Source organism: Tasmannia lanceolata, unplaced genomic scaffold (genome assembly GCF_043159265.1).
Source record: "Tasmannia lanceolata isolate RefF3 unplaced genomic scaffold, GAP_Taslan_0.1 ptg000018l, whole genome shotgun sequence".
In the NCBI taxonomy this organism is placed as follows: domain Eukaryota; kingdom Viridiplantae; phylum Streptophyta; class Magnoliopsida; order Canellales; family Winteraceae; genus Tasmannia; species Tasmannia lanceolata.
The window spans coordinates 69,093,937-69,109,852 of record NW_027518695.1 but is presented as its reverse complement, the minus strand read 5'-3'; the positions used below and the strand labels follow the sequence as shown (position 1 = coordinate 69,109,852).

Genomic DNA, 15,916 nt, shown 5'->3' with positions numbered 1-15,916 from the left:
TTGGATATCCTCATCATTTTTATGGACATAATTAATTGGGGTGCCAATATCATGAGAGGATATCTTTATCATTCTGATAAGATTATCAAAGACGGTATCAATATCATGTCATGGTGTCTTTATCAATCTTGAGGATATTATCAAAGAGGGTACCCGTATCACTTTCAATTGGGATCCAATAGAAACTTATGACATAAGGGGAGATCAAGCAATTATAGTCACAGAGGGGTCCATTCTTACCGAGAATGAATCCTCTTGGTCAGTGATTAGAGAGTCCTATTGTTGCTAGGAGTTTCAGTTGAGTTAGTATCTTTATTTTAGTTTGTGTAGTAGGATATTAAAGAGTACATGTAATATTAGACTAAGATTTTGCTCTTAGAAACTTGAATGAATCAATGGACATGTGTCAATTTACTATTGGCAGAAAATAGGAGGCCTTAGAATATCAGAATTCTATTTTAAATAGCAAAGTCCATATAAAAAGAGTCTTGAGTTGATAGGAGTCCAAGTAGGTATAAGAATAGGTGTTTAAAACTAGATTTAGGTGAGTTTTAGGAGTTCTAATCCTCTCTTAATCATGACTTACGTAAGAGTTAGACTCCATGCATTGTTATGGCCTTTGTCCTTTGAGAACCATTGAAGATTAATGTGAGTCATTGGAGAATAATAAATTGAAAACCTTTCTTCCTGAGATTTGTGTTATGCCAGTTTACCCTAAGGTGTGATACCTTAGATCCTATGGTGCAATGCGTAGGACATCCCGAGTGTAATGCCAGTTTATTTTTCTTGTTTCTTGTCTTTACTCTCCTCTCTCTTCTCTACTTTCCTTGTTTTAACTTCTGGTTATTTTCTCTACCTCCATTTTCCTCTTACCCTCCTCTCTTTTGTTTACATTGTTCAAGCCTGCGAAACTTAACAGTTACTCTAAAAGCTCAAGTTGTTGGAGACGGCATTATTTAATCTTTTATACTTTAACACTCCCCCTCACGTGTGGCCCCTCTTTCTAGGGTTAGCCTACACGTGGCACATGTGGCCCCTCTTTTTTGGGCTTGGCCATTGCATGTGGATTTTTGCTATCAAGGAGGTTTGAACCCAGGCATTTGCTCTGATACCATGTGAAACTTAACAGTTCCTCCAAAAGCTTAAGCTGTTGGAGAAGGCGTTATTTAATCTTTTATAATTTAACAAAGCCTTTGCATGCAATCTTGAACCCTTTAACCTTCCACCAGCACCTTTCCATCCTTTATCAATTTATCAAGCAACAGCCCCTAAACATTTCATCTAACCACTAAATCTCCCAACTTTCATTTACGACTAACCAGAAACCTTTCTACATCACTAAGCAAGCCATATAACCCACCCTTATCACAACCTACAACTCAAAACTGGACTGCCAACCAGTTTTTGCTGCTTCCCATTTTCCTCCTTTTCCTTTCCATTGCCTGGCCTAAAACCAACATCAGAGCTACCCCTTAACCTGCTATGCAACCCTAAACTTTAGATCTGAATCTGACCTTTGATCACCTGGATCTCGGATCATAGCCCAAATTCTTCATCATTTCTTGACTATTAAAACATGTAACCCATTGTCCAAACCCTATCATTTTCTTAAGACCCAAGACAGTTCGCCCAACCTTGAGTCATTACAAATACAAGATCATTTCTAGAACCTTCATCTTGCTTAATTACAGACCTCAAACTCCACCCAAATCCAATCTTTTCCTATCCCATCCCAACTCAGACCCCTATTTCAAATTTCAAACCCTCCCATTCCAACTCAGACCCCTATTTCAAACCATGGCTTCAAATTTCGACAGAAATCCAAAATTTCGGATTTCGGTGGGGACCGAAACCGGAATTTACCGAAATTTTGGTAATTCCGGTCCGAATTTTCGTTTAAATGCCATTATTTATTTTTAAAAAAAGTGTTACAAAAATTCGGTCCGAAATTTCTAACCAAATTACCAAATTTCGGACCGAAATTTCAGTTTTCGGTGGGGTCCGAAACGGTTAACGAAACCGAAATTTTAAACCATGTTTCAACCCTGCAGACTCACTGTACCGTTACAGTTCACTTTTGTGGACTGTTCTACCAATGAAATCCAAAACGCCGACCTATTTTACACTCACAAGCCCAAACAATTACCTTCTATCATTCTAGAAGCCCTTTAAACCCTATACTTACATTACACCCTTCCATCCCATGACGGCCCCCGCACCAACTGCAGCAGTCCAGATTTCTTGCACACAAAGCTTATACCGCTTCATCAGTCCTAATATGATCCTTATCCTATGTGAAAGTATGCACCTTTATTGCCTGAAATAACCCAGTTCTATCACCATTACAGATCTGAACAACCTTTCTAAACCTTATTAAATCACCAGAAACCTTGTTCTCCTGCTTTCTAATCCTGCCCAGAAATTCTTATTGAGAATTTGCTTTCCAGAATAGAGAGAAAGCTTAGCTCACTTGGCTCTCCTATGCCATGTTCATTCATAATTCTCAAGTTTATAAGCATTTTTAGGAACTGCATGTTCAAATTCGATAAATGTTGGTTGATCATATCTTGCATAATAGTAAGATGATTCAAAGCATCATTTCCTATTTGATCTCTTTGAATTCCATATTCAAAGTTCCGATCAGATATATTCATTAAAAAGAATCGTTTTGATACCTTTCTTATGTACACATAGGTGTTATATTGGATTCATATCAAATTTCGGATCAATCTTTATTGATTGACCACCTCAACTATGTTGTTGTTAGCAAATATCTCGAAAAAGTGATTGATTGATGCGAATTGGTATGATATCTGAGATTGATGATATCAATGAGATTGCTATTCAAATATTTCTCATTAGAACGTATTGATTGGACCCCATAAGCTGGACCACCAGCCAATAGCATGTTGCAGCCAGAAGCAGAACCTCATAATCTCCAAATTGTTCCCGATCTTGCAATTTTCTAATTTTCACAAGATAGTGCATAGAAATCATAGAATCAGACATAACCACTATCGAATAGAATAGCAACTATATGACAATCTCAGAAACCCATAAAATAGCAAATCAAATAAAGAAAAAATGAATCCATAAGCAGAAAAGCATCCTAACCTTCCCATGGCCCCATATGCATTTGCAAGATTCTGACATGTTTCTATAGAATCAGCATGATGCGGTCCAAGCGAAACATCCATGATGTCCTTGGCAAGTGCAAACATCTGTGCCGCTGACTGAGGCCTATCTAGCTCCAAATACGCCGCACCCAAATTGTTATAAATATATCCCACCCCAAAATGTTTGGGCCCAAAGCTCTCCTTCAACCTCTCCGCCGCATTCTCCAAGTATGGAATAGCTTGTGGCACTTTCCCCGTCAACAAAAGCAACCACCCTATACGCGCAGAGGCACTGCCTTCCGAATGTTGTTCTTGAGGAATTTTCTCAATTATAGAAAGGGATCTTTTCAAAAGTGAAATTGCCGTTTCAAATTCATTCATAGTCTCATATAACATCGATATCTCCATATAAGCCTCCGCCACCTTTGAAGGAGAGGCTTGCTCTTTTTTGTCAAGAATGCCACATGATATCTCCAAACATCTCTTGCAATCTCCAAATTTCTCCTGATTACACAATGCTTTTGCCATTGCAATAAACACCAATGCCCTAATCTCACTCTCCTTATCCGTTTGTTGGACAACCCCCTTCAATGTATTAATTGCCTCGTCATATTTTCCTAAAGCAATTTGTATATTCGCTGCATCGATCTCCGCATGAAGAAGATCAGAACCCAATCCCCAATTCTTCATAACCTTTTGGGACAACTCGTTCTGCTCTAACGCCTTTTGGTGCTCCTCCAACCCGCTATAAATAACACCGAGAAGCCGACGATCGTGGGCCACCTCCACCGAGTTACTCCCTAATTGCGCCTCGTGTATCTCTAGCGCCTTCAAACAAAGTGGTAGAGCCTCTTTAAAATTTAAAACAGTTACATAAGCTTCCGCCAAATCCCGATTCGCAACACCAAATTCCCTACTATTAGGATCCAAAATCGTCTCTTTTAATTCCAAACACATCTTAAGATTAACAAGTGCCTCCTCCCTTCTACCCATGGCGGTTTTCGTGTTTGCCAATTGGAGTTGAACAGCATGACTAACAGGCCTAACATCAAAATCACCACCAAAACCCCCTTCTTCAATCCTACCCAATACCCTATTAGCCCTATTTAGAAACCCTAAGCTCTCATTAAACCTTTTTAAGCTATAATTAACAGAACCCATCAAATGTAAAGCCATGGCTAATGGTACTAAAGATGTGTTATCATCTTTATCCAATATTTTCAAAGCTCTACTTGCAAAAGAAAGGGCTTTTTCAGGGTCAATACCTTCAGAATCCAAATGTTGGCCTACTTTTAAACAAGCTAGTCCCAACCTTTTGTCATCCTCATCAAAGGCAGACTCCATAGCTTTGAATGCTTCAAAAATCTCATCAGTTGTGGATGCAGACTCGAATGCTTCTTCAAGGGCTTCTTTGTCTTTGATTTTTCTCTTTCTAGGAGATAAAGGAGGGGTTTTCTCGACAAGGGTTTCAAGTTTTCGAGATGGGTTTATTTGAAATTGGTAGTTTTTGTTGGTGTAGAGTAGAAATCCATGGCTTTTGTGGCAAGATTTGAGATGAGAGGTTGAGAAAATTGATGGGTTTTCTTTGACATCTGAAAGGAAACATCTTGAGATAATTCTACAAGTGTTTTTGGTTTGGGTAAGGTGAGAGAGAAGAGAAAAAGAAGCTCTTCTCATGGCTAATGGAGGGGTTCGGGTTTGGTAAACTGATTGCAGAGGTGGGTTTTTCTGGGATCAGCATAAAACCCTTGATAAACCCTTCGGACAATTATTCGAAGCGATATAATTTGTGGCTTTTGATTTCAGAATGCTCTGTTTGGGATAGTTATTTTGGTAATTTTCATATGTTAGTACCACGTATTCGTAATTTTTTTGCAATATTACTACTTTGTTTCCATTTTTCGATCACAAATCTAAGGAAATTAGACATAAGGGAGCCAAATAAAAGGCATAATATCAGAGGGGTCAAGGGTTTGTTGGAAATGACAGAAGGGGGTCAAAATTTGGATTTCGAAATTTCGAATGACGAGAATGCCCCTCTGGCAGAAACAGTGAAATGACTAAGAAAAAATAAAATAAAAAACATTTACGTTTTCCCTCCTCTCTCTTTCCTCTTCTCTCCTCTCGTCTCTGTTAAATTTATTTCGTCATCTCCTCCCTCCGGCGATCTCTACGGCAATCACTCCGGCGATCTCGACCAAGGTGAAGTACGTATCAAACCTCGCATTTGAAGGAAACCCTACCTGGTACGTCGTTTCCTTCCCTTCCTTTATTCAATCTCATTTTTATTTATTTTTGAAGAGGAAAATCAGGTTGAGAGATGCAAAAGGGGGGGGGAATCCTTTTTCATGCTATATGTTTTTGATTTTTTTCAGTTCATATACATGTCAGTTACTGCATTTCCTCCTACAGAGTAAAATAGTTGTAAATGCTTTTAAATGTTGTTTGTTGCTGCTAGGGTTTTATGTTTTACATTAATTTGTGAAATGGAGAAACGTTCTGCTGTTTATTTATTGTAGGGTTTTCTTTTGTACATTAATTTGTGAAATGGAGAGATGGGATTTCATTTCATACATGCGTATCCACCTACAGAGTAAAATAGAGTTGCATGCTACGGTATTTGTTGATGCTATGGTTTAATTTTTGACGTTAATTTGTGGAATGGAGAAATGCGATTTTGTTTCATTTACATATGTTAATGCTAGGCTTTTAATTTTACAATTTGTGGAGTGGAGAAATGGGATTTCAAAATCACCTTCTTGAAAACCATGTAGAGCTCCCCTATATTGGCCTTGAAAACCCTCTTTTGGTACTAGTAGCTGGAAACCCTTTTCTGTGAACTTGGGGACCATGTTAGGCAGTTGATGGCCCCTCTATGGCGACTTCCTCTAGGTACTAATAACCCCTTTTTGTAGTTGAAAACCCATGACTTTCAACTTCAGGACTTTCTTCTGGATTTGATGGACCCTCCAAGGGTACTTCTTCTACCCCATTTGAGTGCCCATAATCCCTTCTCTAATACCATGCATAGCTCCCCTCGGTTGCCCTTGAGAAGCCCCCCTTAGGTACTAATAACCCATTCTTTGTAGCTGAAAACCCATGCCTTTCACCTTGAGGACCTTCTTCTGGATTTGATGGACCCTCTGAGGGTACTTCTCCTACCCCATTTGAGTGCCCATAATCTCTTCTCTAATACCATCCATAGGTCCCCTCTATTACCCTTGAGAAGCCCCCCTTACGTACTAATAACCCCTTTTTTGTAGCTGAAAACCCATGACTTTCATGGACCCTCGAAGGGTACTTCTTCTACCCCATTTGAGGGCCCATAATCCCTTCTCTAATACCATCCATAGGTCCCCTTTGTTGGCCTTGAGAAGCCCCCCTTAGGTACTAATAACCCCTTCTTTGTAGCTGAAAACCCATGACTTTGAACTTCAGGACCATCTTCTGGATTTGATGGACCCTCCAAGGGTACTTCTTCTACCCCATTTGAGGGCGCATAATCCCTTCTCTAATACCATCCATAGGTCCCCTCTATTGGCCTTGAGAAGCCCCCCTTAGGTACTAATAACCCCTTCTTTGTAGCTGAAAACCCATGCCTTTGAACTTCAGGACCTTCTTCTGGATTTGATGGACCCTCCGATGGTACTTCTTCTACCCCATTTGAGGGCCCATAATCCCTTCTCTAATACCATGCATAGCTCCCCTCTATTGCCCTTGAGAAGCCCCCCTTACGTACTAATAACCCCTTTTTGTAGCTGAAAACCCATGACTTTCAACTTCAGGACTATCTTCTGGATTTGATGGACCCTCCAAGGGTACTTCTTCTACCCCATTTGAGTGCCCATAATCCCTTCTCTAATACCATGCATAGCTCCCCTCGGTTGCCCTTGAGAAGCCCCCCTTAGGTACTAATAACCCCTTCTTTCTAACTGAAAACCCATGCCTTTCAACTTGAGCACCATCTTTGGATTTGCTGCACCCTCCAAGGGTACTTCTCGTACCCCATTTGAGGGCCCATAATCCCTTCTCTAATACCATCCATAGGTCCCCTCTGTTGCCGTTGAGAAGCCCCCCTTAGGTACTAATAACCCCTTCTTTGTTGCTGAAAACCCATACCTTTCAACTTGAGCACCATCTTTGGATTTGCTGCACCCTCCAAGGGTACTTCTCCTACCCCATTTGAGTGCCCATAATCCCTTCTCTAATACCATCCATAGGTCCCCTTTGTTGGCCTTGAGAAGCCCCCCTTAGGTACTAATAACCCCTTCTTTGTAGCTGAAAACCCATGCCTTTCACCTTGAGGACCTTCTTCTGGATTTGATGGACCCTCCGAGGGTACTTCTCCTACCCCATTTGAGGGCCCATAATCCCTTCTCTAATACCATCCATATGTCCCCTCTATTGCCCTTAAGAAGCCCCCCTTAGGTACTAATAACCCCTTCTTTGTAGCTGAAAACCCATGCCTTTGAACTTCAGGACCTTCTTCTGGATTTGATGGACCCTCCGAGGGTACTTCTTCTACCCCATTTGAGGGCCCATAATCCCTTCTCTAATACCATCCATAGGTCCCCTCTATTGGCCTTGAGAAGCCCCCCTTAGGTACTAATAACCCCTTCTTTGTAGCTGAAAACCCATGCCTTTGAACTTCAGGACCTTCTTCTGGATTTGATGGACCCTCCGAGGGTACTTCTTCTACCCCATTTGAGGGCCCATAATCCCTTCTCTAATACCATGCATAGCTCCCCTCTATTGCCCTTGAGAAGCCCCCCTTACGTACTAATAACCCCTTTTTTGTAGCTGAAAACCCATGACTTTCAACTTCAGGACTATCTTCTGGATTTGATGGACCCTCCAAGGGTACTTCTTCTACCCCATTTGAGTGCCCATAATCCCTTCTCTAATACCATGCATAGCTCCCCTCGGTTGCCCTTGAGAAGCCCCCCTTAGGTACTAATAACCCCTTCTTTCTAACTGAAAACCCATGCCTTTCAACTTGAGCACCATCTTTGGATTTGCTGCACCCTCCAAGGGTACTTCTCCTACCCCATTTGAGTGCCCATAATCCCTTCTCTAATACCATCCATAGGTCCCCTCTGTTGCCGTTGAGAAGCCCCCCTTAGGTACTAATAACCCCTTCTTTGTAGCTGAAAACCCATGCCTTTCACCTTGAGGACCTTCTTCTGGATTTGATGGACCCTCCGAGGGTACTTCTCCTACCCCATTTGAGGGCCCATAATCCCTTCTCTAATACCATCCATAGGTCCCCTTTGTTGGCCTTGAGAAGCCCCCCTTAGGTATTAATAACCCCTTCTTTGTAGCTGAAAACCCATGCCTTTCACCTTGAGGACCTTCTTCTGGATTTGATGGACCCTCCGAGGGTACTTCTCCTACCCCATTTGAGGGCCCATAATCCCTTCTCTAATACCATCCATAGGTCCCCTCTATTGCCCTTGAGAAGCCCCCCTTAGGTACTAATAACCCCTTCTTTGTAGCTGAAAACCCATGCCTTTGAACTTCAGGACCTTCTTCTGGATTTGATGGACCCTCCGAGGGTACTTCTTCTACCCCATTTGAGGGCCCATAATCCCTTCTCTAATACCATGCATAGCTCCCCTCTATTGGCCTTGAGAAGCCCCCCTTACGTACTAATAACCCCTTTTTGTAGCTGAAAACCCATGACTTTCAACTTCAGGACTATCTTCTGGATTTGATAGACCCTCCAAGGGTACTTCTTCTACCCCATTTGAGTGCCCATAATCCCTTCTCTAATACCATGCATAGCTCCCCTCGGTTGCCCTTGAGAAGCCCCCCTTAGGTACTAATAACCCCTTCTTTCTAACTGAAAACCCATGCCTTTCAACTTGAGCACCATCTTTGGATTTGCTGCACCCTCCAAGGGTACTTCTCCTACCCCATTTGAGTGCCTATAATCCCTTCTCTAATACCATCCATAGGTCCCCTCTGTTGCCGTTGAGAAGCCCCCCTTAGGTACTAATAACCCCTTCTTTGTAGCTGAAAACCCATGCCTTTCACCTTGAGGACCTTCTTCTGGATTTGATGGACCCTCCGAGGGTACTTCTCCTACCCCATTTGAGGGCCCATAATCCCTTCTCTAATACCATCCATAGGTCCCCTTTGTTGGCCTTGAGAAGCCCTCCTTAGGTACTAATAACCCCTTCTTTGTAGCTGAAAACCCATGCCTTTCACCTTGAGGACCTTCTTCTGGATTTGATGGACCCTCCGAGGGTACTTCTCCTACCCCATTTGAGGGCCCATAATCCCTTCTGTAATACCATCCATAGGTCCCCTCTATTGCCCTTCAGAAGCCCCCCTTAGGTACTAATAACCCCTTCTTTGTAGCTGAAATAGAGTTGATTTTCAACTTCAGGACCTTCTTCTGCATTTATGCTAGGTTTTATTTTTTACGTTAATTTTTGGGATGGAGAAATGCGATTTCATTTCATGTACATATCAGGTACCACATTTCCACCTACGGAGTCAAATAAATGCAAATGGTCGTCTGCTATTTGTTTATTCTAGGCTTTTATTTTTACAATATGTGGAGTGGAGAAATGGGTTTTCAAAAACACCTTCTTCAATACCATGTAGAGGGCACAGTTTATAGTTGATGGGCCTTCTTTAATACCATGTGGAGACCCATATTCATTGTTGAAGCAGTAATGGTTCACTTGTTTTATCTTCGATTTCATTTATTAAATTATTAGTCCAATGGTGGTCATTGAATTCCAATACCTAGTGCTTATCTGCTTTGTTTCTCAAAAGGTCTGATGCTATAAGTTTTTTTTTAAATGCATGTGAGCTAATACTCGCCTGATGCCCATGTGGATGAGAATTTTAACAGACCTCCTAATCTGTTTTGGGGGTTTGTCCTTGTTGTTGTGCTTTCAGAAAATTCATATAGAACACTGATGGTTGCACTTATTGGTTAGCTCTTTTATTTCTTCTTTGCTTTGCTTCATATCTAAGAAGCCAGACATTAGAGGTTACAGACATGATACATATTTTCAGGTAAGTATGAGAATTGTAATAATTGTTGGTTTGCTTGGTAGCTTTTCTTCATAATAGTACTGATTGGGAATATGAGTTTATGCTATGGGTTGGATTTTATTGATTTTCTTGGTAATTTATTTTAGAGATGATGAGGACGAGATTTTTAATGATTGTCAATATAACTGAGTTTTTGGGTTATGAATTGATCTCGGTGATTTTGATTTGGTTGTTCATTGTTATACAGTTTTTATCCGGTCAGGAGCCATTCAAAGCCTTGAAAGATGGTGATGCGAAAAAGTGATAGAGTGAAAGTAACAAAGCCTCCAAGAAGGACAGAAAGGAGTTTAGAAGGGGAGGAGACGAAAACTGCAGCTGTGAAGAAGAGAGGAACAGATGTAAGTGTGTATGTTGTTAATTGTATCAATGATAGTAAGTTAATTCATTTACGACATATATTTTGGCGATGTAATTTGTTTTGCAGGCTCCATACGTCCCAGCACGATGTTCTCCAGCTTCTTTCAAATCGGCAATGGACAGGATAAAGTTCAAGCCAGTCCATTTTCATGCCATAGAAAAGACTCCTTTCCGACATCTGTTTGGCATGGAGGACATTATCATGCACAGGCCTCTCATAAGAGCTATCCACGATAAGTGGACTCCCGGCACTAACACGTTCACGTTAGGGAGTATAAATGTCCCCTTCCTTCCAAGAGATGTGGCATTGGCATTAGGACTGCCACTTACTGGAGAGCGAATGGACGTGGTGAGGGTTCTGTCATTCGACAGGACAAAACCGCAACCTAAAGTGCCTGGCTGGCCATTTCCAGAGGCCAACGTCAAGGCATCGGTTATTGAGAATGAAATTACAGCATTAGTTAGAGAACGCAATAAGTTTCGATAGAGAAGACAGTGAAATATGTTCTCCTGCATCTTTTTGCCTCTGTCCTTTTCCCAAAAAGCGCACATCGAGCTGACGAGCTCTTCTGGCCCTACATCGACAACATAGGAAACATTGGCAACTATAACTGGGCGATGGCAGTGTATGACTGGCTCGTAGATTACCTAGACAGAGTCAGCAAGGGTGGCAGGTACCTTGGTGGCTGCTCGTTGGTAATTCAGGTAATTTGGACTCATGACATTTAATATTCTAACCGTGCTGTTTATAGTTTGATTAACATGGTGTTTCGTATGTATGCAGGTATGGTTATACGAGCATACCACATTTTGGATTCCCACCAATCCAACTGCTCGTCCACGTGTCCTTAAATGGGACTGGAAAGCAAACGAATCAAAGACATATCGATTAGTGGAGCAGAAGCAGATAAAGAAATCGGAGGTGAGATATGAAAAATTTGTTAACGTATATATCAATACTAGTATCTTGATAACTGACTATGTTTTCCAAAAATTCAGGTGGTGGTGACATTGAAAGTATCTCTGTTAGAGAAGTCACAGTACCTACAGGATGAGGTAATGCAGTCGAGCATGACTATGTTGCGTACGTTATTTTATTTTACTTATTGATTTTTTAAATTTGATCATTGACTGTCATGTTTAAACATTAGGATGTTGATGAGACAATGGAAGTCGATAAGGAACGGTTGGAATCCGAGGGGATAGTTTTGGGAGTAGAAAGTGAAATGGAGAAAGGAAGTAGTGAAGATGAGTCGAAGCATATAAATTTTTTGGCGAGAGAGGGAGATGTAATTGATAGACAGTGGCAGATGATTACAGCAGCATGGGAAGAAATAAGAAAAAGAGAGGAAGATGTTGGAAAAAGAGAGGAAGATGTCAGAAAGAAAGAGGAGGATTTGAAAAAAGGATGGGAGCGTATGCGGAGAACAAATGAAGGGACTGGGGGAAGAATGGAGGGGGTTGAGGTGGAGGGGGTTGAGGAGGAGAGGAAGGGCGAAAATGCATCTCAAGGTGCACGATTCTCTTCGCAGCTGTGCGAGGATTGGACGGATTTAGCTGACCTTGGATGTGACATGGATGCAGCCGCCACCCTAATAGATGTATCGGCTCAGAACCCCAAGTCACATGAAGAAATATTCGGCACCACAGACGGGGTGATCCTTAACCCTTTACAACGATTGTTCGAAATGGAGGTGACCAAGGAAGAGGCACCATCTACTGAAGTTGAGATGAAAGTGAGTGGTGTAAGGGATGAGATGGTGGATTCCGAATTAGGGAGCATTGTGAGGGGTGTGAAGATGGATGGAAGGAGTAGGAAACCTGGGAGAGCCAGAAAAAGCCCCTACTATTCAGGGAAGACCCGAAAGAGGAGGCAGAAGGAAGGGAAGAAACAGGGGGAGGACCCCAACATACCTAAACCACCGCCCAAGAAGAAAGGGGATGACGGGAAGATGCGTAAGGGAAGGAGAATAGCTCTGATAGAGAGACTTCTAAAGCATGATAAAAGGCAAGTAGATGTGAATTATATTATACCATGATTTAAGTTGATCAGAATTGAAAATTATTAACTAACAATTTAATACAATTTTGCAGTGATATCCTCATGGAAACGGATGATGTACACCTAATAGTTGAAGACCTACAACATCTATGGAATGTCAGACAATACCTGACTGGCACTGTAAGTGTCATTTTTTATCATTAATTTCTACATTACTGTAGGGAATAATGTACATCTGACATTTACTTCTCTTCCTTGAAGATTGTCGATATATATGGGAAGCACGTGCAGTCCTCCAACGACGATGGGTTAGCAGATCCTACAATGGGGGGAATTGTCTTCGTTCCATCGGTGGTACATGTAAGTGTTATTTCTATCATCCCACATTGAGGTTTACATAAGATTTTATCTGTAGTATCCCATTGAATTCCTTTTTTTTATAGGGAACTCTTACTGCAGTAGGGACCGAAGTCACTGAGGTCCAGAGGGTAGAAAAGTGGAGGACAGCGAAGGACGCTCTCCACAGTAGACTTATAAACCACCACCTCGCAGCAGTAAAAATGGTACTATTACCATTATGTGAAGACAACCATTGGGTTCTCCTCATTGTCGATATGGTCAACAAAATCTTCCACGAATGCAATTCCTGTAAAGGAATAGAGTTCCAGGAAAGAGCAGGATTGACCGTAAGTGGGTTAGCATCTTTAATGTTTTCCTACTTATAAATCTATACGTATAACACTTTTGTTTCCTAAACCTGTCAATGTTAACCACTTGCAGGTTGTGTTGTTGAAGGAGTACTTAAAGGAAAGGGGCTGTGATATAGACCACTTTCAATATGCGCAGATGGAAAATTTCCCACAACAGGCCAATGGGTCAGTATATTAGTATATTTAAATGTTTATTTTTCTAGGCTATGATTTTGATTCGCTCAATACAACTGTTGTTATGCAGGTTCGACTGTGGTTTGTTCGTGCTTAAAGCGATCGACCATCTGTATGCAAATGATCCATTTACTTTCAGCAAGTCTGACATTCCCGCTTATCGGCTGCAGCTCTGCGAAAGATTCTTGCGCGGAGAGTTTGGGGACTGTGGTGATTTCCTTAAGGGGGATATATGACTGAAAAATGAAGAACCTCTCTTCAAGTTCTGATGGATGTTGTAAACATGGTGGACATTGATGGTCTTTCCAGTGAAGTTTTCTGTGTATTTGTAAGCAAAATGGGGTAAAATGGGCTACATTTATTTGTTGGGCGCATATGTGTAGGACAGAAAGCAGGGTGTAGAGACACAGAGGGAGGGTTTGTTTGTATCTCAGCATACTGACAACTATGTATTTGTAATGAAAAATCAAGTTCTGTGAAGTGATGGTGTTTGTGGCATTGGGTTCATTGCGAAATATGGTAAAGGTCTTTGAAAATCATCAAATATTTGTTCATAAAGTTTTGGGGGAATTTATATTTCTATTGGATGGAAATATGATTTATTTGTAATTGTGGTTATTCTCTCTACTTTATATTTTCATTGTCATAGTTGGCAATGGGACCCCTGTTTTTTGTGCTTTTCCGGTTTTGTTTGGTTGGTTGAACTGTTGGGAAGAAAAAAATTCTTCCTCAAAGTTGTTCATAAATTGGACACTTAATTTCTTACAACACCCACCCTCTTCTTTCCAAATGGACTTTCCACCCCACACCATAGGATGATCCATAACGTCCATTTGATGGGCCACAATTTCAATAGTTTGTGTAGCAAAAGACAATTCATACAAAATAAAAATATAAAATAAATGGGTTAGCAGATCCTAAAGTAGAACCTCCAAGGATTCTCAGAATTCCGAGACAATGTCTCGGAACTCCGAGATTCGGTCCAGTATAATGTGAAAACAACCGTCTATTCTCAGAGCTCCGACAAATTTTCTCGGAACTCCGAGATTCGTACCAGTAGCCTAAAAAAAAAAACCTGTATATTCTCGGAGCTCCGAGAAATTTTCTCGGAACTCCGAGATTCGTTCCAGTAGCCTAAAAAAAAACCTGTATATTCTCGGAGCTCCGAGAAAATTTCTCGGAACTCCGAGATTCGTTTCAGTAGCCTAAAAAAAAAACCCGTATATTCTCGGAGCTCCGAGAAATTTTCTCGGAACTCCGAGATTCGTTCCAGTAGCCTAAAAAAAAACCTGTATCTTCTCGGAGCTCCGAGAAAATTTCTCGGAACTCCGAGATTCGTTCCAGTAGCCTAAAAAAAACCTGTATATTCTCGGAGCTCCGAGAACATTTCTCGGAACTCCGAGATTCCTTCCAGTAGCATATCCAAAAAACCTGTATATTCTCGGAAGTCCGAGATTCGTTCCAGTAGCATATACAAGAAACCGGAAATTGTCGGAGTTCCGAGAGTAATTCTCGGAACTCCGAGATTCAGGCAATGGAAAAAAAAATTTCCTTTTGTTCTCGGAACTCCGACACAGTGTCTCGTGTAGACACCCCATTTTGATCGAACCGTAAAGTGCCCGAAATTGATTAAAGTTCCCAAAACCCGAGTTTCGAAACCGAATTCAGAGTCAATTTCAAATTTTCAAAATCGATCTCAAAATTTCTAAAAAAAAAAATCTAGTCGTGAGTGCGAGAGAGCCTGAAAAATCCAAAGTTCCCCCGTTTACATAAAAAATATTTTTGAAAACCCGGAAACAGGTACTAATATCATTTTTCTTCATTCAATGTTGAAGGAGCGCGTTTTATCGAAGCGGAGATGTTCCCATGTCAGTTCCCATCTACTTTTAACCCAAAAGAGAAAGGGTGAGCTGGGGGAGTGCTTTTACCAAAAAATAAAAAAATAAAAAAATAAAAATGGTTGCTCTCATATCATTTTCTTAGTTAAACAAGACTAGAAGGGGGTTTATTTTGGACAAGGGATGTGTGTCAATACCAATCCCTTTGTCCTAAAAGAGAAATGATATATTTGCCCCTCCCCTATGCCTAGCCACCCTCCATATGATGAGAGAGTAGTGATAAATACACTGGTAGGGGCTGCCCATGGGAGAAAAGGGGGCTAAATATATCATTTTCCTTTGAATAAAACCCGTGAACTAGGGTTTCCAAAATGGAGGAGGGATTTTTCTGCAGCCGGATAAAAGGAGGAAGAAAGAGGGGAAAAACGAAAAAAATCGGCAGAGGAAGAGAGAAGGAGAGCTACCATCTCCGGCCATCTCTCCGGCTGGCCATCGCGACTCCCCATCCCCACCACCACTTCTCCATCTCCACCTCCATTCTTTGCCTTCTTTTTCTTCTTCTTCAGCCGCCCTCGCATCCTCTCCGGTGGGTTTGCCGGAATCCGGCAAAACCATCGCAACATCCCTCTTTCTCCGGCAATCTTGCCG

At 41.4% G+C, this 15,916-nt stretch overlaps 2 protein-coding genes across 6 annotated transcripts in view; one reads left to right on the top strand and one right to left on the bottom strand.

Moving 5' to 3' along the window:
* Positions 1-4,899, bottom strand: part of LOC143849978 (protein KINESIN LIGHT CHAIN-RELATED 2-like) — a 39,445-nt gene extending 34,546 nt beyond the window's left edge. For all 5 annotated transcript variants that reach the window (XR_013235919.1, XR_013235920.1, XM_077359304.1 and 2 more), the window contains exon 1: positions 3,115-4,899. Coding sequence is in view for 3 of the 5 variants with exons in the window: in XM_077359304.1 (XP_077215419.1) it covers positions 3,115-4,793 (1,679 nt within the window). In the remaining 2 variants the exon portion in view is untranslated. The remainder of the gene's footprint in view (positions 1-3,114) is intronic.
* Positions 4,900-11,094: 6,195 nt separating this feature from the next.
* LOC143850660 (uncharacterized) lies at positions 11,095-13,910 on the top strand. The gene is made up of 10 exons (XM_077359883.1): positions 11,095-11,249; positions 11,329-11,466; positions 11,544-11,600; positions 11,696-11,783; positions 11,982-12,552; positions 12,639-12,726; positions 12,808-12,906; positions 12,990-13,232; positions 13,327-13,421; positions 13,501-13,910. Exons 1-10 carry the CDS (start codon positions 11,163-11,165, stop codon positions 13,664-13,666), a joined length of 1,632 nt encoding a protein of 543 aa, XP_077215998.1. The 5' UTR covers positions 11,095-11,162; the 3' UTR covers positions 13,667-13,910.
* Positions 13,911-15,916: the final 2,006 nt, after the last annotated feature.